We start from the raw sequence: 20,611 nt of genomic DNA on the forward strand, positions 1-20,611 counted from the left end.
TATGATGCGCAAGATTCCACATTGTTCTGGTTGGTACCAGCTAGCCTGCGCTAAGGCCAGCTTGGCAGGTTTACAAACATTGACCGCGAAGGTATCGAGAATTTGATGCGCTGGCGCTAGGTTAAAGTTAAACTATATAAAATCGCTTTCACGGCCAGCAAGGAAACCCTTTAGACCATCTTCTGATAAAGAATGAAGGTAAGAGAGTAACTTATCAAAGAGATCGAAGTGAAAGAATCAGAAGAATGGGAAAATTGATTTCAGGTCCTGGGCTTGGTTCTAAGTACTTGCACAGTTCTGGCGGAAAAGAGAGACGATGAGTCACTTTCTTCTGTGTTCGGCAAGGCAAGAATGGACTTTGCCGAAATGATAGCCAGGTAACAATCATTTTCGGACTGCATTTCTTTATAGTTGATAGTTGATCTGTTTGTTCTAAGAATGCAAAGTGAGCGGCGAGGAGCGCGACCGCAGCTGGTTGAAAGGCTTAATCTGCCAGTTCAACCAGCGGGCTTACCGCAAGCAAGAGTCTTTCAAGAAATCAACCAGCCAGCTCTTGACGCTGAAGCTAGCGAAGATGACATTGTTGTCTACGACAATTACGGATACGGCGACGGTAAATCACTCGATTTGCTCGGGTTAAACTGAAATCATAGATGAGGAGTACGAGTACTACGACGAGTACTACTTGGATGCCTTTGGCCGCTCTAGGCGGAAGAAGAAAAAGAAGAAGAAAACGAAATATTCTTCCGCCCCAGTTTACGTACCTTACAATTATCCAACGCGGCAGCAGGGGGACTCGAACACCATGTGTTGGCGGTGTCACGTGGCGGTGTCGACATACGACTACAGTAATACAGATCTATATAAGGTTCATTTTCACTTGATTTTGTCATTTTCGCTACTTTTTCCAGTTGTGTCTGGATCAGGGCGAGCTTGAATACTGTGGAATGGGGCAGAACTATTGCCAGATTGAAGAAAGACAACGAGCAGGGCACATTTACCAGCTCAAATCCGGTTGCAAGCAGCCCCAAGCGTGCATGATTAACTGGGCGACAAACTTCCGCAACGAGAGCTACCCAGAATGCGATCCGGGGTCAATGCACTATTCCGTCTGCCGCCAGTGCTGCGGTGGCGACAACGCTGACTGCAATTTCCATCGTTTCAACGACCCTGATCAGCGATTCACAGTATGTTTATATTCTCACGTTCATTTTGCCAAACTTACAAGCTCTGTTTTGATTAAACTCATTTAAATATTTAGACGGTGGCTGAGTGGGACGACGAAAGCGAGCATGGCTTTCTATCGCCTCAAATGATTGGCGATCCCGGCTTTGACCCGGCTACTTTCAACAAGTCTCTCACGTGGGAAAATTACAACAGCGGCAGTTACAACTCAAACAGTTACAGAAGCTCAGAAGGGAGCCAGATGCAAATGGACTCTTATGGTGCAAGTTACTATCAAGAAGAGCCAGAAGAAACAACGACGACGACAACTACCACAACGACAACAACAACAACCACGACAGAGGAGTTAACGACGAGGTATGAATATGAAGATTCCGTCACAACAACTACAGAGTTTCCCACAACGACCACTTTTTACTACACAGGTAAATCGATTGATTTCATCCGACTCTCATCCATATTTTCGTAGAAATAGATCCCGAAAATGCGTCGGAAAACGCGTTGACATCGCTGCGTAAGATCGTTGAGACTCTTTCTTCGGAACCTGGCGGTGAGATTTTGAAGTCGATGCGTCCTGCCGAGCTGCGCACTTTGCTGCGGATGCTCAACTCCCAGAACTCGGAAATCAACGAAGAGTACGACTATTTCGAGGAATACATGGACGAGTACTAAGCGTGAAAAATAACATGCTAAAGATGATGAAAAGAAAACAGCTTTTCAGATGGACACTGTAAATTACTTTTTTTTTACCAAAACTGCCTCAAAAAGAATAAACAAGAATCAATAGTTCGTGCTACCTTTTTTTTGTCTGTCTGTTTTTTGAAGAAGCAAATATATTTTTCGCGGTCAATTATGGTTAATTAAATAAACTTGGTCTGGTGGTTATGATAGAAGACAATTCACGGCGCTGGCTTTAATATTAATGGTATCAAATGTTCGATTTCACCTGTTGAGCATTTTCCCGGCAAATTAAATCGAAATCGAAGAAAGTGAACCTGGAGAGAACAAACTGTAGCCACAGAGTGAGTTGGCGGATTGGGAACAGCAGGCATTTTGCTGCCCCAGCATCCATAAAGCATAAGAATCCTTTTGAGCGCAAATGTATCAATTATTTTAAATATTAAATGCGAAAATATTGTCAGCGCTTGGTCCTTCCACTTTCCTCCAAAAAGCAAATTTAGCCGGACAAAGACACTTTTTAAGATACAAACTCAGATACGAACTTGATTGATAAGCATGGACAGATCGACAAGATCCGAGAGGCAATGGAAAAATATCACGCTCCAGTAGTTTATTTAAATTTTTTCAGGCGATCTGAATCAGGCATATTAATAATCGGCCATTATTTTATTATTCTTAAGCGATAAAATAAGCTAGGAATATCGTAAAATGACGGGAGAATAAGCAATTTATCATGACTAGTACTGGTAAGATATTTAACCCTAAAGAAGGCAGACTCATCAGCAACTCGCGTGGCAAAAGGCAAAGAAAGATGCGGGTAAGTCTAGGCGATATTTTGAGGAGTAGATTAAGTTTTCAGGCCCTGGAAAGAGAATACGCAGAGGCGACACAATGAAGCGAAGATTGAGCGAAAACTCGAACAAGAACATGTCTTATATTCAGAGATTATTCACCTGCTGCTCTGGCTCGGAATAAAATTGTCAAAGATCTTTACATGTAATTTTATTGTGGCTTTTTTACAGTTTCAGGGTCAGTTGCATCTCAGAACTCGAGCTGGTCGTATGATCCGGCCACTTTTTCTCGCTTTAGCTTACTTTCAAAGCTCTGAAGAGATCTTACTTTGACTCAAATAGTTTTGCTTATCCAAGGAGCTTCCTTTCCTGTAAGTTTGAGTGACATCCGGTAAGTCGCTCATTTTTTTCGGGGAAGACGATCGCACCTCTCTCGCTTTTTTCTTACGAGCGGGTTTTGGAGGAGGAAGCACTTTCTTTTCTGTAAAACAGTCAAAATTAATCTATTTGCAAGAGTGTCACGGTCATCACCAGTATCATCTTCTGCCTGGGAAAGCACACGTTCCAGGTCGTCGAGGGAGTCGTAGATTCGATCGTCGTTGTTGGCCAAGACGCGGCTCATTAGTAGATCCCCGTGGCTTTCGCTTTTGAAAATCGGTTTCGGTTCCGGCAGTGAGTCCGTTGGCAAACGCCGTTCCAGCGACTGTGATGCCATTTTGCGCCCGTCTTGTGATTCTTTCAGATTGTCGATCACTCTAAAATAATTAAATTGAAATTATTCCTCCAGAGATTTTTTTGTTCAACCTCAGTGTCAACCTCTCGTAGTTCTTGACCATTTCTTTCTGCTGAGCCCTGCAGCGCACGGCAGCCACAATGACAAGTACTGTCAATAGCAAAAAGCAGCCTCCAATAATACCGATCAGTAGATTATTGTCCAGCAGGGCTGCTGTCGATATAGAATAGCTTTCTGTCGATTCTGTCGGAGGGCTGAGAGTTTTAGGACAGCCGAGAAATGCAACTCGAAGCTGCATTAGATTAGTTTTTTCTTCTTGCGATTCGTAATCCGCGATTCTGTAACAATCTGAAAGAAACGAAGTTTATAATTTATAACTGTTGAAACAAGGAAAAAAAACTGCTTTGTTTTCTGTCAAAAGTTATTTTCCAATGGCACATTACCTGTTGGAGCAAGCTCTATCCTCTTTGCGACAAGATCCAAATCAACAAAAGCAATTTTGTTCCTCAGTTTGGTGAGTCTATTCTCGAACTGATCGTGGTGAAACATCGGCACTTCCGCATGCTCCAATTTACCCCCTTCGGCTATCCATTTCAACTGCAGAGTTCTACAGTAGACTATTTGCTCATCCTGCATCGCCGTGGTAAATCGGAGACCGTTCAAATAATGATCTTGCGTGAGTCCGACTTTGAGCGTGAAGTTCTGTTCTCGCACCAAAAATGAAAATATGCCGGTTTTTGAATTATCGAGTTCGTCCGCATCACTTTTTGCGCTAATGCTATCCACTAGCTCTTGTTGCTTCGCAGGATCGTGCGGTGCTGAGTCTACTGCTTTCACGCCCGCTGCAATGTTCGAAAAGCACCTGGCACCGTCCCTAGAAATGGCGAAAGTGCGCTGATTGGCAGTGACCGAGGACATGATCCCATTCCGGAAGACGCGTGAAATTTTCTTTGTCTTTTTTGTTGTCGCTTCGATTGAAAACGACTCACCAAAGGGCACTCCAAAATGTTCAGCAGCCTTGCATATCGAACTGATAAGAGCGTACTCGAGGGGGGCTGCATCTTCCGATTCTTTTTCTAGCGCAAGGTGAGCATAAACATTGCCAGTTTCGCATTTCTCCGGACAACTTCCCTCATGGCGAGCTTTTTCGAGTTTTTTTTTTTGAACTTTAATTTAAAGGGATCGAAAAATTTTGATAAACCAAATGAACCCTTTCCTGTTAGATTTTCCGCCGTCTCATCACAATCAAATGCCCCTACTGTCTTCAATAAGAACGCAACGGTGATCCTCCAAAGCGGCAAAACCATCTTCAATTATTTTTCTAGCTTCTTTTTTTCACTGCGAAAATGCTCTCTTCAAGGGCCATTTTGGGCTCCTCCTCGCCCTTGGAAAGCTCTAATTTTCTTCTTTGATTAGCTGTTGCCTTTTTTGCTTGTTTATGGGTGTTTTTATGGGTGAGGTTTAAAGTGTGTTTTGTTTTAGAAGAGAAAGCGGAGAAGAAAGAGGATTTTACGAGTAGTGGCCGGGCGGACCCCCAGGCGCGCCACAAGCTAATCCCACTCATTTATAATTCAGCCATCATAATACAATGAAAGTCGAATTATATACCCATCCAAATTTCGTCACTTACATGTTCAATCAGGCCTTCTGGCATACCATCGATCATTTTACATTTTAAAAATATTAATCCCCCGCGCTTATTGTTTTTAATCTAGTGAGCATGTCCGAGAGGGCACGTTTTAATCCCTTTTTAATTAAATTCTTTCTATTTGATTCGGGAAAGAACAACAGTGATATTTAGTCTTGGAAAAATGGCGAATAGAGAAATGTTCGCAGATCAAATTTTTGAAGTTTCTTGATATTGTTTTTAGTCCTCCTTTGTACGGATGGCCTGCTCCCAGCGAGATTCCACAGTATGTGCTCAATATCATGGGAACAAAGAGAATCGACGAGAACAGCTACGCAATCGTCTTTCTCAAGATCTGCTCGTTCGTCATGGCCGTCTTCGCCAGCTACAAAGTGATCTCGATTCTCAAGCTTTACATTTGGATTGCTCAGCACCTCGGTTCCTGGGCTAAATTCAGTGACCCCTTCTACCTGAACAACTTGATCCTTGTCATTTTGTTCCTCTGCGGCGGCGGGTCCATTCTAGCGCTGAAGATTCCTTCCTTTGACGAAAACGACCCAACGCTCCATATTCTCCAACTACCCATTTTAGTAACTCTTATGTATCAGGCTAAAAGTCGCCATCAACGTAACTCTTCTTTTTAGATTTGTTCTTCTGGGAATGCAGTCTGGAATCAAGAAAGGATCTTAATCGTTCCATTTTCTTTGAAGTCAAGGAAGACTCTCATTTTCAAAATTAAGAACCTCTTCCAGGCAGAAATCGAAGAAAACTACGACGTTGACTCAAATGGAAAATTCACCAAGATCGCCAAGATTAACTCGATTCAAGCCGTAATGCCTTGTTCGCCTCAAGAAGTGAACAGCAAAACCTCGGCGATTCAATTCCGCTGTGGTCAGAATCCACATCTAAAGAAACGCGCACAGAGCAATCTGAGCCAGATACCTCGGCATGTCACTGTGCCTAGCTTTCATGCTGAACAAATTACACAGTTTTGACTCCTATCTTTTCTTTGTGACACGCAAACTAGACACTTTTCTTTTGCTGAAGTATATTTGGCAGTTGTCAAGAAAGAACTTGGTCGTACATAAATTAATTTGCAGCGTGGGTAATCACAGAGTAAGCAAAATATAAGCAAAGACCCATGATTATAATTGTGACTTGCTACTGTAGCTCTCCCAGCTTTCCAGGAGCTTCTGTTCGACGGGCTTGTCCTTTGGCCAGCCGAGATGTTGACACCATTTCTCGTCGCCCGGCATTTTTGTGACTCCAGTAATGCCGATCTAAAAATTGTAAGTAAGCAACTAGCGAGGAAGCTTATGTACCTTTTCGCGAAGAATGCCGGTTGTGGAGACGTCTTCGAGGTGAATAAGTGGCGTATCCAGCGCCATGTAGTAGAGCTCGTTCATGACATCGCGCGACATCGCGAAACACCAACCAACACAGCCGAGTGGATACTGGTCGCCGGGGTAGTCCTCGCGAGACATGTCCCACTTCCCCTCCCGCCGCACGATCGGATGGAACACTTTCGAACAGCCGAGGAAGCGGGAGGCCTTGATTCCTGACAAATAGCTGACGATGTCGTTCACTTGCCCGAAGACGTCATCATCGATGTGCAGCGCGAAACGAGCGTTTGGACAGAACAATGTTCCCCATTTCAACTGGCCGATCGTTTTCAATGTCAGATTTCTGAATAAAAAAACTCTCAAAAACCCATTTTTCAAAGTAACCCTAACCCAGAAGAATAAATCAACCCTAACCCTGACCATATCGCTAACACAATTGATGGTTAAAAAAGTCTCTACCTCGATAAAGGCAAAGGAGTCATTTCATGTTTCTAAAAAAGTCTCTAGAAACCAGTCATTCGAGCAATGTGTTTTTGGTCAAATCCTCAGTTTTGAAAAAGACGGCGCTGGTCTTTGGCAAGAGAAAATTTGTCGCCGAATAATTTTTGTATGTGAGTTTTTTTTCCTTGTTTTTGTGACATTGGAACTGGTATGGATAAAATTAGCTATCAAAAGTGCGAGTGAAGAAATTTCACTACAGTAGTCTATTTTCTCAGAGTGGGATTCGTGTTTGATTAAGATGTTAGTTGTACTCCCACCGTGGTATTACCGGAGTACTGTTAGTACCTGTAAGTTTCGTCGAAATCTTCCAACACTAAATCGTTGTATTCTTTGAATTCTTCCTCCAATTTGAACCGATTCTTCGGTTTGTTGTCGTTTCCGACGAAGAAGATGTACTTGATCGCTTGGCCTGAACAAAATTCATAGTTTCTAGATAATCCTCCTTGTTGATTCTTTCTTTGTAGGCTCAAAAAATGAACCAGATAAGCAGATTGGAGCTGGAAGAGATGATGCTGAAAATTGAGCGGCTGAACCTGCAAAGCGCCGAGTACGAACGCAGGGAAGAGGAAGAAGAGCGAATGCGCGCTGAAACTTCGGCAGAAAGATCACTGGAGAAAGAAGGACCGCCAGAAAAGCGCCGCCGAAAGCAGTAAAAAAAGAAAAAACTGTTCAAGTTGAAGACCTGTCATTGTTTTAATTTTCTTATCTATTTATTTTCTAGTTCTAGCCTATTTGTTTGATTTTTGATTTTTTCAGACTTTCAGACAGAGAAATCAAGATGGTGGTTATTGGCAAGAAACTGACGCCGGAAAATCTAGAGTATATGTTCAGCGAGCTGGGCAGAATAACTCTGGAACGAACGGCAAGGCTGTCAGATTTTTATTTCGAATTTTCAAATGTTTCTTTTTCGAATTTTCAATATGCAAAAGCCCTTGATAAGAACCAGTTAAACGCTCTTTATGACTCTCTTATTGATGGTCCCCCGGAACACGAGTACTACGAACGGACGTTCATCTGCCCCCTGAGCAAGCAAGAAATCCATCGAGGTGCTCTTCGAAAATGTTTGAAGATTCATCTTCTCGAGCGTGAATTCAAAGGTAACTTTTCCAACCCTCCCAAAACAAGCTACGAATTTAACGATTCAGAATTCCTCTTTTACCGCCAGTTGTTCATCGAATTATGCTATAAACGCAAACGCCGACTGCTCGCCAAATGCGTGCTGAAAAAACTCATCAAAGAATCGAGCGAGGACCCAGAGATTCCAGCTATAGTTACTGAGTATTACAAGGACTGGCGAAAGCGAAAAGCGCCTCTTCCATTGCTTGTCGATGAAGTCGAGTAAATCTTTTACTACTGTTTTTTTACTGTCTTTATTTTTTTTTTCTTACGATCTGGATTTGTAAAACTGTTTTTGTTTTCTAGATAATTTTCAATTTTTTACTAAAATTATACCCACCGACTGCATTTCTAATATTTCAGAGCTGCTCATTCGAAATGACGATGATAAGAAAGAGGTTGAAAAAGCGATTTCAACGCCAAAGAAAAACAAGGAAGTTTCTCCATTAAAAATTACCTTGTGCTTTTTGAGAAGCCCAAGTATCCCTGATCAGCTTTCGTCTGTCGAATTCCCAGCTGGCAGATGCAACCATGACTAGAAGGAAAACTTCTTCCTCTGATGCGCAAGCGTCGAATGGGTTCAGAATATAATCGTAATCATGAGGGTTGGAGCCTGGCTTCGATTTGTAAAAACGAAGTGGGATGTCTGAAATCGTTGTTTTCACAATTTTTGTTCTTAATTATCTAGTCGGAAATGAATATAATTTCTGCTGAAATCAGAAACATTCTAAGTAATCAAAATGGTACCTGAATTGGGCGGCCTTTCTGGAATGAGTTTTCTCCTCTCAGGAAGCGGGAAAATACCCTCTTTGGAAACTTCTTTCTGATCGAAGAATTTTGCGAATTTTGACTTTTGAGATAGTTTCGGTTTTTCTGTTGCATTCACCGAAGCGGTCAGCTTTGCTACTCGATGATTTGATTTTTCACGGGAAATGCTTCCTTCGAAAAATTCGCTAGAATAACGACTCCATAAAATGACACCTAGAAAAAGTATTGTTGATCAAATTTTACTTTGATTTCTTTTGGATAACCTAAAACAAAGCAGGCTACGATCGTGTAAAGCGTCTTCTTTCGCGATTTCCTCATGATTCCAGCTGGCGTCAGGACTTCTCTCGGATTGTAGCTTACATAGGTCGTACTCACTTGTCCGGATTTCTCAGCAAGGGCGACATTGAAGCTCATAAAATAGAATTCAAGACCATGATCTACGTTTTGGGATGAGAGCTTACGCTGGAAAATTGCAGCGCCCCGGCCGCGGGCCACGCTAGACCGATCGAGGATTTTTATGGTTTCTTTCATTACCTTTCTATTCATCGATAAAGTAATAATTATTAATATTTATGAAAAACTTAATGTCCAAAAGAACCTTCCATTGATCTACTTTCAATTTGATATTTTAGGATTTTCTAGAATACGCGAAAATTAATTATTCATTTCTTATGATGACGTCATAACCTATAACGAATTCTTATTGGTCGATACGGTCTATAAAAGTAAAATTCCAGAATTTTTTTTTTTTTGTTTTCGACTTTTTTTGTTTTCAACTTTTTTCAACATTTTTTTTCTTTGACAACAACAACAAAGTCACGTGGTTCTGTTTCTAGAATGTTTATGAGGATCTGTTATTGTTTCTGGGAATTTTCGCCGATCAGTCATACTTCAGAAGGACTGCAGAATGGACGTTTACCGAAGGCGCAGACGACCAGGGCTGGATGCGAATGATACACTTTCGAGTAATAGGTAAGTTTGTTTTGAAATTATGGGTTCTAGAGCGGCTTTTTTAATCTGTAATAATTTAGATTGTCAACGGCTTAGAAATCGTTACGGTTCGGTATTGCTATCAATATATATTTATATAGAGCTTACTATATAAAATAATGCATACATACAGATTCATGATAGTTGAAAGACCTAAAGATATCATATTCATCTTTATTTTAACTGATTGGTGGTTTCAGGGTCGCGGTGATCGACATGATTCACTCACTGCAGGAATGTCAGCAGTGTTGATTGATTTCTACGCTGCTTTGAGTACAGATTTCGCATCCACAACTAGAACAAATGGACGATCAATTTGACGAACTTAGTGAACGTCATCGTCTCATGGCCGACGACATTTTTCTTGCTGGGGCTAATTGGGTTTCGCACAAAGACCTCAACACCTTTGACAGCGACAAACTCGTAAGTACAAACTTGATCGGAATCACGCGCTATGGGAAAGCTTTTGAAACTCGGGGTCTTATTGGCTAAAGACAAACAGCGCCACCCGTCGACCGAAAAGTCTCCCTGGCGCTGCGATTTGAGATCGCATTTAAAATGAAACGTTTATAAAAACTGCGATTTAGATTGAAGCACTAGTTTCTGTGGATGCGCAGGGAAGGCCATTTCTTTGGGAGCCTGGACACAAAGAAGACTTCGACTTGTTCAAGTTTTTTCTCACCGACCGAATGGAACCGCCGACAAATAGGGACGCGGCCGTCTTTTTCTACCACAAAGACTGGCGTTCGGAACACGGTAAAATCGTCCAGAATATGGTTCGTCAGGCACGGTTTCAGTGGGATTTACGGCAACTATGTGTAGATAACATTTAGTTCCTATTTTCTTAATTATCTTATTAATTTTTCTGGAAACATGATTAGTCTCAATAAATTTCCTGGAACTCTTCAAAGATCGTTAACGTAAATAACGGACTAATCATCAACCAGAAAAAGTAATACTAACAGTTCTTGAACACGAACGATAACTAAAGTAGTGTTAACTTACTAAGCCATTTCCTCTTCTTGCTAATTTTCTCTAATGGCCGAGACGGTGCATGGGAATAACGAAGTGAAGACGTATTCTAGAGAATTGTCGAAATTTCCAAAAAGTTTCTGAAGAAACTATCTAAAAGGCAGAGGCAGTTTTCAATCTGTCTCAACTGATGTTCTCGCTCTACCACGGATCTGGCCACGCGGCAACCTTCAGAGACTTAAACCAGCAGCTCCAGCTCAATCAACATTTGGTCATGGACATAACAAGGAGAGGATTTGTCAAGTTACCAAGCGACAATACTGTAAGTCCGACTGATCTCGCCGTTTCGAGCTAATTTTAAGATTTAGAACCGACCGAACGGCAGCAGATTTAGACGCGCACTACATGAACTGTGCTGCGATATTTTTGAAGCCGGCGGCCAGGAAGTCATCTTCTCCATGTTCGTCAATGATCACATGAAGATTATCAAGCAAAAGTGCCTGGATGCTTTGACGAACATCTTATGTGTTCCTGTGATCGAGGAATACGTACTAAATGTGAGTTGTTGCTTACCATTCGGGCGAAATGTATATCTTCACTAAGAGGAAAACTTCAGAGACACGAGTGGTTCTTGCGGTCTCTCATTCAACTCATTCGCGAGGGTGTAACATCTGAAAAAATGCAGCAGAACGTCGTCCCTTCAATCTCCGTCCTCGATCGTTTGGTGGTGGTGATTTTGTCCAAGTCGATGAATCAAAAGTATGATGTGCTCATGCGGGAACGGTTAGTCCACCTCTTTTTAACAAGAAACGACAATAGCCATTTTAGAGCGATAGAAGCATGCCTTGGTCTGCTAGAAACTGGAACAGTAGAGTTGCGAGAAGCAGCTCAAAGGCAAGTAGGAGACAATGTCATAGTTGATGACACTAGAAGCCATTTCATGAAGTTCGAAACAATCGCCATGCAGGGTAAGTTTTACCGTTGGAATTACTTAACACTGTCTTTCTTTTAAGATCTATCACACTACAGTAGTTAAGAGATAGGGGTGATAAAGGTAAGTACAACCCCAATTATGAGCACTTTTATCAATATTTTATCATCAATTACCTATCTCTTTATCTTTTTTCAAACATCAAAAAGCATCGAAAATTTCTTCCTTGATTTCAAGACATTTTTCTCGGCCTTTTGATGTTTACATGATGAAACAATTTTCATCATCTCTTGCATGCTATTTTCATTTAAAAATTTTTTCATCGCGATTTACGATTATTTTCGCCTGTATTTCAAGCTTTCGTTCGTAACTTTTCTTTCGGAATGTATTCCCGAAGTACAGCCAAATAATCGCAAATCGCAATGCTTGTCCACCGACTAACATCTCTACTTAGCGGTTTCGCTGCTTTTCAATGACTATCGCTCGACGTACTGGGACCCAAAGTTACTAACGCGTATTTGCCGTCACTGCTTCAGGGTCCTCTTTAACTGGTACAAAAAAGACACGCTCTCTCAAGACCCCTGGGCTAGAGGCGATAACTACAAGTCGATGAGCTTCAGCTCCTCCACGCTTCTCTTCGTTCTGACAATCTTGGTGAATGGAATAAGTCGACCAGCGTTGAAGCCATACATTGGAAAGATGTTCGACACGAACAACTTCCTCCTGAAGCTGGTGATGAAGATGACGACAAACCGCTACAACGACAGTGGCCGCTGTCACATCATCATCAACCCCGACGTTCTGAACGACCCGCTCCACACCAATGATCGTCCGATTCTTCAAGCACTAGGGTAAGAAAACTACCAATGAACTATCGACTATCCTAGGACCTAGGCACTTGTACAACACGATGTACCCTAACGAGAAGATGCGCTACATGAACAACGAGAAAGGAGAGCTGCCGCAAGTGCTGATCAATCCTCTTCAAGACTTGACTGAGCACGTGCTACGAAAATGCAGCAATGCGAAATGCAAGAAGATGGAAGAAAAGGAGAGATTCACTCTTTTCTGTCCCAGATGCCAAGTCATGGTCTACTGCTCCGAATCCTGCAAGAAGTCACACAAGTCCAAGCATAAGCAACTGTGCAGCTGGTTGTACCATCGCGAAATGAGGTGAGATTCATTGTGCAGTCTCTTTCAACTAAACATCCTTTTAGCAAATGCAAGAATGAAAGAACCAAAACCCGCTCCATGTCAAAGAAAGAAAAGAAAAATCGTCGTTTCGGAGAAGAACTCTCGAATTCTCAGTCTTCTGAAGTATAATTCAATCTGCACCTTCCTTTATCGTATTTTTTATTTTTTTTTTCGCACTTTATCTCATAGCCATTTATCTGTTTCACTTCTTTTTTATAAAAAAACATCTCTTTTGGATGAAAAAAAAAACTAATAAAAATCTCATTTTGTTTTATAAAAAAAACCGTCTGAGGATAAACGCGAACGAGTTTATCTTTTGGCCTTTGTTTTGAATTTATTAAATCTAAGCAAGCAGTTTTTGTTCACAGTTAGTAGAACTGCTAATTCTGAACTTTTCTTTTCGGTAGATGACGCGCGCCTCCGAAATCGTCTGTGGCAATTGGCGGTTCAATGTTTCAGGCAGTGCCCAAACTGCAGCGCTAAATTGGAAAAAAGGAATCATTACAAGAAAAGTCATAAAGTTGTCTTACCACCCAGCAAGGCTAAAAACAGCATAGAGAGAATAGACAACAGCGTAATTCTCACTGAATGCCAAGTACGGAGCGAAGAAGCCAGCAAGTCCTTCGAGAATCGAGACAAGTCCCATTCCAGCTCCGCGGATAGAAGTCGGGAAGATCTCGGAAATGTAGACGTAACTCGAGCTGCAAAAAGCGTTAATCGCAAAATTCAGCGTCAAAATTTTACCTGAAAGCGACGGAGATGGCGAATTTGCCGGCGAAGCTTATCCACGTTCCAACTGTTTCTTGAGGCGAGTTCTTTGGAAAGTACTCGAAAAGAATGGCGCTCATCAAACAGCTGCCAAAAGCTGCTGCGAAAGAGCTTCCGATGAGTAAACGCCGAGTCATTTTCGGCATGAGTAAAAAGGCGACGACCGCAGACAGTGCATCTAGAATGCTGTTGATCAAGTTGTTCGTGTAGAGATTGCCGGGCAACGATGCTGCGCCAAGGGAGGTGCCGTTGTAGGCGACGCCAACGAGGAAGAAAACTGTCGAGCAAAGGATCGACAAGCGCAAAATAAGCGGGTCTTTTCCAAGTTCGACGATCGAACTATCCGGCTCTAAAATGGAAAAGCAAATTTCAAAACCAACTCACAAAGGAGCTTCTTACCATCATCAATAGCAACAACATTCTCCCTAAATCGCTCCTTTAGGTCTGGCGAAATCTTTGACTTCGTCTTCTTTTCAAAAATCTCCAAAGTTTGAAAGCCGCCTTCGATATCGCCGCGAGAAAATTGCCATTTTGGAGAGGGTGGGCAGTACATCATCTTGACGAAAATTTCAATTTTTGAATTTGGTAGACGCATTTTGTAAGGAAAGGAGGAGGGTAGATAGCTTATATTGGGTTTACAATGTTTTTGACCTCTAATGGTAACCTTTAGCCAATTATTGAAATTTGCACCGTAACGCGGCGGGAAGTGTCTAGCGGTGGAAGTAGGGGGGAAATCGAAGGTAGGGGGGTAAGAGGGACTCGTCTGCCCTGCTATCCGGCGGGTGACCAGAATGGCCGGACCAAGCGGGTGACAAGTCCGCCCTGGCCGGACTGCCCTTCTCCGCAGGGGATGCGAGTCTCGGTGGGAAATTGCGAAGTGACCTTGCAAAATCCTGATCACAAGGGTGTTCCGATGATGGAGCTTATCTGCACTAGGTTCATTTTTCAGAGGATCAAGAGCATTTTTCTTCAAAAATTTTCAGGAAAAAGGCTATTTATACAAAAACGAATATGAAGATTCCGAAAATCGAGGTTATAACTTCTGAAAATGAAAGTTTCTTCATGAAAACATGCATCAAAGAACATCCTCTTCTTATCTAATTATGTAACAGCTGTCTTATCATCTTCTTTTCTGTTTGAATTTCCTTTAACTTTCTTCAAGCTGATCTTCTGACTTTGTCGGAGTAATTACAGATGCTTCGTTTATGTTTTCACCTAACGGAAAGCTATTTAATTGTTCTCTCCTTCTCGTTCATTCAGAAAATAAAAGAAATGAGTGAGATATTTTCGAAACTCAAAAAAGCTTTGCCAATTGGTATTTAGCAGGCTCAGAGATTTTGCCACATCCCAGTAATAAACGATTCATCTTTACAGTCTTGAAGGTAAGAATAAGTGTCAGAAGATCAGCTGGAAGAACATTAAAGGAAATTCAAACAGGAAAGAAGATCATAAGACAGCTGTTACATAATTAGATAAGAAGAGGATGTTCTTTGATGCATGTTTTCATGAAGAAACTTTCATTTCCAGAAGTTATAACCTCGATTTTCGGAATCTTCATATTCGTTTTTGTATAAATAGCCTTTTTCCTGAAAATTTTTGAAGAAAAATGCTCTTGATCCTCTGAAAAATGAACCTAGTGCAGATAAGCTCCATCATCGGAACACCCTTGTGATCAGGATTTTGCACGGTCACTTAGCAATTTCCCACCGAGACTCGCAGTCCCCTGCGTAGAAGGGCAGTCCGGCCAGGGCGGACTTGTCACCCGCTTGGTCCGGCCATTCTGGTCACCCGCCGGATAGCAGGGCAGACGAGTCCCTCCTGACTCAAGGTAGGCAGGCCAGATTTTTGAGAAGCTAAAACGGGCTTAGCCTAAGGGTCCCTTATTAAGCGACCGTGAAATTAGAAAAATTCGCTAAAATGTGTTATGCTTCTGATAAAATAGTATATTTAGAAAATTGAAACTTTCCAGTGGAATTTGAATAAAATAGAATATTGACAAAACTATGGTCATTTGCCTCCAGTTGCTCCAGTAATAGGCCACTGGCGATGATAAAAAGAAGCCGATTCCAAAAGCAAAACTGACGTAGTTAGACCACTCCCGTTTGGATGGACCTAAGATTTCAATAGCATAAGCAACAGAGGCCATGTATCCAATATTGTCGAAGAATCCCGTTAGTATCTTCAGCGGAAGGAACTCGTACCACGTATCGACGAAAGCTGAGCAAAATGTTATAATTCCACATGCAATGGACGATAAAATCAGCGTCTTCTTTCGACCGTAACGGTCCGCCAAGTTTCCGCAGAAGATGCCACTTACGAGCTGTCCTGGTGCAATCTTAAACAAGGGTTCGACTTTGTGCGTCTTTTTTAAGCTCAGTTAGTAATTCTGGTGAACTCTTGACATAGAGGGAATGAAGCTGACGAGCCACTTGTTGTCGCAGTGCAAGTTCATTTCCATCGGAAATGAGTACAGACCAGTGTCGTCCATTGCATACACAATTTGCTCGCAGAACTCGCTGTTGCATGTGATTACGTCATCAGATAAACTCGTGCCGCAAATGTCCTCTTGAGTCAATACTGTCGAGTTGCAACTTTCCCCGGTGAAAGCAGATACGCCGACTGTAGTAGAATTCCAGGAGATATTATTCTGATAGGAAGAGGCTTCATCTAAAGCTCCGGTACAGCGGGTCACGCTTTCGTAAAATTGAAATATTATCAGCTGCGCAGCTAGGCCAGAAATCAACGCAAAGAAGCCAACATTAAATGTTAATATTTTTTGGTAGGTACTGAATTCTGGTTGAGATATTTATTTGCCGAGAAATTCTTAGAAATGAAAGTTTTTCTCTTTTATAAAGTTCATAAAATTCTGTTGGCAAATAATGACCCCAAAGGTCACCATTTATCTTCAGATAAGAGACTTATATGGTCCGATGAAACTATTTTCTCTTAGCTTGGCTACAGTACCTCAGCAAGAGATCAGCTACTGTAATCGACCCTTGACTGAAAAAATATGGAAAAAAGTTCTTTGTATGTCAACCTGTCAATCCTTATATGAGGCAAATACTCCCAGACATCATCAAAACTTGCCATTGACGGGCGTTTCTTGATCACTTTTTCTCTATTTGTTTCTTCTTTTTCTCTTTTCTTCTTTTTGATTTATACAGTTAATAAGCTCTGGGAATCTTCTTGTATTTAGAACTCTTCGCGGTTGGATTTTATATTTTCCATATGGGGCTGGATGTGGTTCGAATCTTCAACCTCGTAAAAAGCGCATTTTTACGAAGTTCGAAAAGAGTTAGTTAAGGCTTGAAGTTTGAGTTTCAAACTGGACAGTCTGTGTAAACAATTTTTGTGAAGTGAGCTTAGACTCGGCTTTCTCGGCGCAGAATTCAAAATTTCGAAAATTTCCAATTTCTTTCTTCTCAAGTGCCTCCGCTCCCCGAGCTGGAGTACTGCTCAGCCACTTCCTTGCCGGCGAAACTCAGGAAGGCGGGAAAAGGCAGTCTTGGCTGCTAGAAACGAGTTTCGCCTGATTACATGTGTTCACTGCGCGCCCTCCAGTCTGAAAGACGTCGTAATTTGTAAATCGTTAGTTCTTCTGTATTTCAAAAAATACAAGCATTGAATTGAAGCAAAAATTACCGTTATTTTTATTGATGCGTTTTTTTATTATTGACGATTGAATGAGAAATTTTAGCGAACCACTAGTTTTTTTCTTCGTTTTGAAAGACTTTCCTAACCTAACCTGAACATTAACTCTAACCCTAACCCTAAAATTTGCTTATGAAATTTAAACCAGGTGTTTGAAAAAGGGTTGAAAACTCATTATAGAGATTTGGCTGGCTGCCAGGTTCCATTCTGAGTTTGGTTGAACCGCATCTCTGAAATTCGGCCCCGGGCTACCATCTCTAGTTTTTTTATGACTGCGCACGTTGCACAGAGCCTAGCCATTGCTAACTGTCCTGGACATTGTTGAATAATGTTAATAGAGAAAATAAAGTGAACTTTGCGATGATTTCTGGCCTTGTTACCGCTCTCTTCTTGGTCATTCTACTCGAGTTCGCGGTTCTGGTATCGAGAAGATCTGGAAGCTCGGGGATCGGCTTTGGTTCAAACCCAAGAATAAGAGAAAAAAGAGGAGCTCCTGATGAAGGCCTTGGGACTTATTTTTCAGGAGAAACTTATGACTACTCCGGAGAATACAGGCACTGTTTGAACAAGTGTTTTTTGCTCGTTACATAATTTTATAGTCGCTAAAAAATTTTCGAAATGACTGATATTTTTTCAAACCGCAAAAAGAATTGTTCGATTCCACCGTTCTGAAGGGGCAGTGTTCAGTAATCCTTGGGAATGGGACGATCTGACGTTGGCAACTCAAGGATCAGTCGACAAGTTATTCTACCTGAAGACGATCACGGAGCGTTTCGATGGACCTCTTTCCGTATCCATCTTTTGTCCAGGTTATGATGGAGCATTCGCTGACGACGCTATTCACTTGCTGAGAAAATGCTATCCGAAGGTAAGATCTTTCATTGCTTTAGCAAATCTTTCGATTACAAAATAAGATCAACGAAAACGTGATGTTTCACCTGGTTTATCCTGCAGAGCAGCCAGCAGACCTAGCCTACACGACCGGATGGCGAGAGCTCGAATGTGACGAGTTCATTCAAGAACTCAAAGCTTTCACATCAACAGAAAGTGAAGGAGCGGGATATTGATATTTTCATCTTGTTTTTCTTAAATTTAAATGTTCACAATTATATCCCTCTGAAGCAGTTATTTTCCCTCACAACGTTTTGCGGAATGTAGCGCGCTCTGCTGTTCATTCGGAATTCTTCCTCCTGCTCGATATCGACTTGAGCCCCAGCGTCAACTTGAGAACCTCATTCATCGAATATGCAAACGAAAATGATCTTTCGGAGAAAGATGACGACCTTGTTGTCTATGTTTTGCCTGCGTTTGAACAAAAACCGGACATGAAAGTTCCAGAAGATAAAGCGCAGCTAATCAAAGAGATCGAAAATGGAAACATTCGTCCCTTCCACAATGAGACTTGTTTTCCATGTCACAGGCCAGAGAAATACGAGCAGTGGAAAACTATGAACGGAGAATTTATCGCATTTGAAGCACCCTGGGAAGAAGCTTGGGAGCCCTTTTACGTCGGCAGGAGAAAGTAAGAATCTTCCTTTTTCTTATCAGAACTTTAATTTTTTTCTAAGTCTTCCGTACTATGATGAGCGCTTCAAAGGATTCGGATTCGACCGGATCCAACAAGTTTGTGAGCTGTACGTCGCCGGGTACACAATGAAAGTGCTCTCTGAATCTTTCGTCGTCCACGATGACTGGAAGCGGCCCGCACTTGGCGGAGAAACAACGCCTAAAGATAGCTTCAACTGGTATCTTTTCAATTATCATTTCAAAGATGAGCTGCAGAGAAAATACAACACTTCCAAGACTTGCAGCCCCCTTCCTCAAGATAGTCAAATGGTAAGTGTCCAAGAATTAACATTTTTCTCCAGATAAAAATTTAGACTGGACCTCGGCAAGGAAAGCCGTTAAATGATAGAAAGGCAAATGACGACTTTAATCGATACCAGATCCAGCAGAATATGATGGGCAAGCCAGTTGCCATCAAGGTAAGAGATGGCTTTCAACGGCTGGATGCAAAAGTACAATTTCAGAACGAGCCACCGTTCACCATGGATGTGCCGTCAAATCCACTGGCACTGCTGCCAAACCACGACCATCGCAAGTTGAAGGTGCTCAAGTCACACATTCGAACCTATACGCATGATGAGCTGAAAGAAATTTACCAAAAGGGTCTATCCAACGACGGAATCATGAAAGAGTTCCGCGTGCCCAAAGACGACGACCTGACTTGGGAATTCGACAATTAATTGTTATCCACTACACAATCGCAATCACACCATTATTATTTATGTTCGCAAATATTCTAGTTTCATAAATGTTTATTCTGCTCAAGGAAAAATCCGAAATAAAATAGTTGTTTCGTGCAACTATCTCCAAAATGATGAGTTTATTCGCCCCAGTGACAGCAATATGAAGCATTTGGGCAGGAAAAGCCTTTTATCGGGTTTCATATTTGAATTTTTCGTCTGATTTTTTTAATAAAAATGGCTAAAATATGAACCCAAAGCTTGAACGCGCACTCCACCAGCGTTGGCACCGGCGCAAGTGGCCACATTGGAGCAGAAGAACAGCTTTCCTGATTCTTGTTCGGCAGCAATGCATGTGTAGTTGTCGCTAAAATTACCTTAGAAGGCATTTTTTCCTATTCAAAAACCTTGCGCGCTGGCAATAACTAGTGATGCACTCTTCGCATTTGACATCGTCGGGGTTGAGGACGCACTCCTGGACGCACATGCCCATAGCACATCGTCTAAAAGCAGCAGAACCATCTGAAATCGTCAGCTTTCCTGGTCTCGTGAGAGTGTACTACCAAAACAAAGTCAATAAAGAAACGCTCGAAAGAGCTTACCTTGTTCAAGACGGCAAGAGGTCCATTTTTTCGACTGTTTTGTCTTTCTTTCTGTCCGTGGTGCTTGCCCTGTCCTCGCTGTTTCTGAGGGCAGTTTTCTGTTCGACATTGCGAGCATTTTTCATTGAACAAATCTCCAACGCATTCTTTTGAGCACGATTCTTGCGCACATTCAATCGCCTTATTCACTCCTAGAACATCACTGAGTACTCGATCAAGGAAAACAATTACTTACGGTCTGGAAGAGGGCATTGCGAGGTCTTGAGGCAAGTAAAGCAAGACTCCTGCAACCAGTTTTTATCTGGACATTGAGCTTGGCACTTGGATCTTTTGCACTGTCGAAAAGCCTTCAATTGTCTTTTCCATGCAGCTTTGGCTTCAGGATTAGACATGTTGCCCTCGCGATGCTGTCTCCATCCTGCCTCGCAAGAAGAAACGAAAACGATGAGAGCGGAAAGCTTCATTTTATTTTCTCTATTCTCGAGAAATTGAAGGAATAGAAAGGGGTGTCC

The 20,611-nt window shown here is 41.9% G+C and overlaps 10 protein-coding genes across 10 annotated transcripts in view; 6 read left to right on the forward strand and 4 right to left on the reverse strand.

Annotated features, from left to right (window-relative positions):
- LOC145708356 (zinc transporter ZIP10-like) overlaps positions 1-20,611 on the forward strand; it is a 96,958-nt gene that overhangs the window by 3,857 nt on the left and 72,490 nt on the right. The window lies entirely within an intron of this gene.
- Positions 162-1,970, forward strand: LOC145708358 (uncharacterized). The gene is made up of 7 exons (XM_081786020.1): positions 162-198; positions 265-377; positions 438-613; positions 654-868; positions 912-1,187; positions 1,262-1,610; positions 1,655-1,970. The coding sequence occupies exons 1-7, from the start codon at positions 193-195 to the stop codon at positions 1,855-1,857; spliced, it is 1,338 nt and encodes a 445-aa protein (XP_081642146.1). The 5' UTR covers positions 162-192; the 3' UTR covers positions 1,858-1,970.
- LOC145707717 (uncharacterized) lies at positions 2,763-4,881 on the reverse strand. The gene is made up of 4 exons (XM_081785283.1): positions 3,834-4,881; positions 3,462-3,738; positions 3,189-3,412; positions 2,763-3,138 (listed from the first exon to the last, which is right to left on the reverse strand). The coding sequence occupies exons 1-4, from the start codon at positions 4,306-4,308 to the stop codon at positions 2,963-2,965; spliced, it is 1,152 nt and encodes a 383-aa protein (XP_081641409.1). The 5' UTR covers positions 4,309-4,881; the 3' UTR covers positions 2,763-2,962.
- LOC145708359 (beta-1,3-galactosyltransferase 1-like) lies at positions 6,068-9,195 on the reverse strand. The gene is made up of 6 exons (XM_081786021.1): positions 9,009-9,195; positions 8,725-8,958; positions 8,435-8,623; positions 7,147-7,270; positions 6,340-6,703; positions 6,068-6,297 (listed from the first exon to the last, which is right to left on the reverse strand). Exons 1-6 carry the CDS (start codon positions 9,157-9,159, stop codon positions 6,163-6,165), a joined length of 1,197 nt encoding a protein of 398 aa, XP_081642147.1. The 5' UTR covers positions 9,160-9,195; the 3' UTR covers positions 6,068-6,162.
- Positions 9,941-12,351, forward strand: LOC145707774 (uncharacterized). Its single transcript, XM_081785349.1, has 8 exons — positions 9,941-10,158; positions 10,323-10,520; positions 10,868-11,029; positions 11,076-11,264; positions 11,324-11,490; positions 11,536-11,675; positions 11,721-11,761; positions 12,093-12,351. The coding sequence occupies exons 1-7, from the start codon at positions 10,039-10,041 to the stop codon at positions 11,741-11,743; spliced, it is 999 nt and encodes a 332-aa protein (XP_081641475.1). The 5' UTR covers positions 9,941-10,038; the 3' UTR covers positions 11,744-11,761; positions 12,093-12,351.
- Positions 12,022-13,060, forward strand: LOC145708774 (uncharacterized). The gene is made up of 4 exons (XM_081786472.1): positions 12,022-12,034; positions 12,093-12,489; positions 12,533-12,811; positions 12,856-13,060. Exons 1-4 carry the CDS (start codon positions 12,022-12,024, stop codon positions 12,959-12,961), a joined length of 795 nt encoding a protein of 264 aa, XP_081642598.1. The 3' UTR covers positions 12,962-13,060.
- Positions 13,168-14,195, reverse strand: LOC145708775 (solute carrier family 22 member 3-like). The gene is made up of 4 exons (XM_081786473.1): positions 14,000-14,195; positions 13,577-13,949; positions 13,363-13,533; positions 13,168-13,311 (listed from the first exon to the last, which is right to left on the reverse strand). Exons 1-4 carry the CDS (start codon positions 14,193-14,195, stop codon positions 13,176-13,178), a joined length of 876 nt encoding a protein of 291 aa, XP_081642599.1. The 3' UTR covers positions 13,168-13,175.
- LOC145708362 (beta-1,4-glucuronyltransferase 1-like) lies at positions 17,564-18,375 on the forward strand. Its single transcript, XM_081786024.1, has 3 exons — positions 17,564-17,805; positions 17,900-18,119; positions 18,166-18,375. The coding sequence occupies exons 1-3, from the start codon at positions 17,612-17,614 to the stop codon at positions 18,316-18,318; spliced, it is 567 nt and encodes a 188-aa protein (XP_081642150.1). The 5' UTR covers positions 17,564-17,611; the 3' UTR covers positions 18,319-18,375.
- Positions 18,361-19,619, forward strand: LOC145708776 (beta-1,4-glucuronyltransferase 1-like; the record flags this gene model as incomplete). The annotated part of the gene is made up of 4 exons (XM_081786475.1): positions 18,361-18,773; positions 18,820-19,087; positions 19,132-19,236; positions 19,282-19,619. Coding segments are annotated over 4 exons (1,002 nt in total), but the record flags the coding sequence as incomplete, so codon positions are not given.
- Positions 19,550-20,609, reverse strand: LOC145708361 (uncharacterized). Its single transcript, XM_081786023.1, has 5 exons — positions 20,335-20,609; positions 20,100-20,290; positions 19,905-20,056; positions 19,758-19,864; positions 19,550-19,684 (listed from the first exon to the last, which is right to left on the reverse strand). Exons 1-5 carry the CDS (start codon positions 20,561-20,563, stop codon positions 19,638-19,640), a joined length of 726 nt encoding a protein of 241 aa, XP_081642149.1. The 5' UTR covers positions 20,564-20,609; the 3' UTR covers positions 19,550-19,637.

This window comes from Oikopleura dioica, chromosome XSR (genome assembly GCF_907165135.1).
Source record: "Oikopleura dioica chromosome XSR, OKI2018_I68_1.0, whole genome shotgun sequence".
Taxonomy (NCBI): Eukaryota; Metazoa; Chordata; class Appendicularia; order Copelata; family Oikopleuridae; genus Oikopleura; species Oikopleura dioica.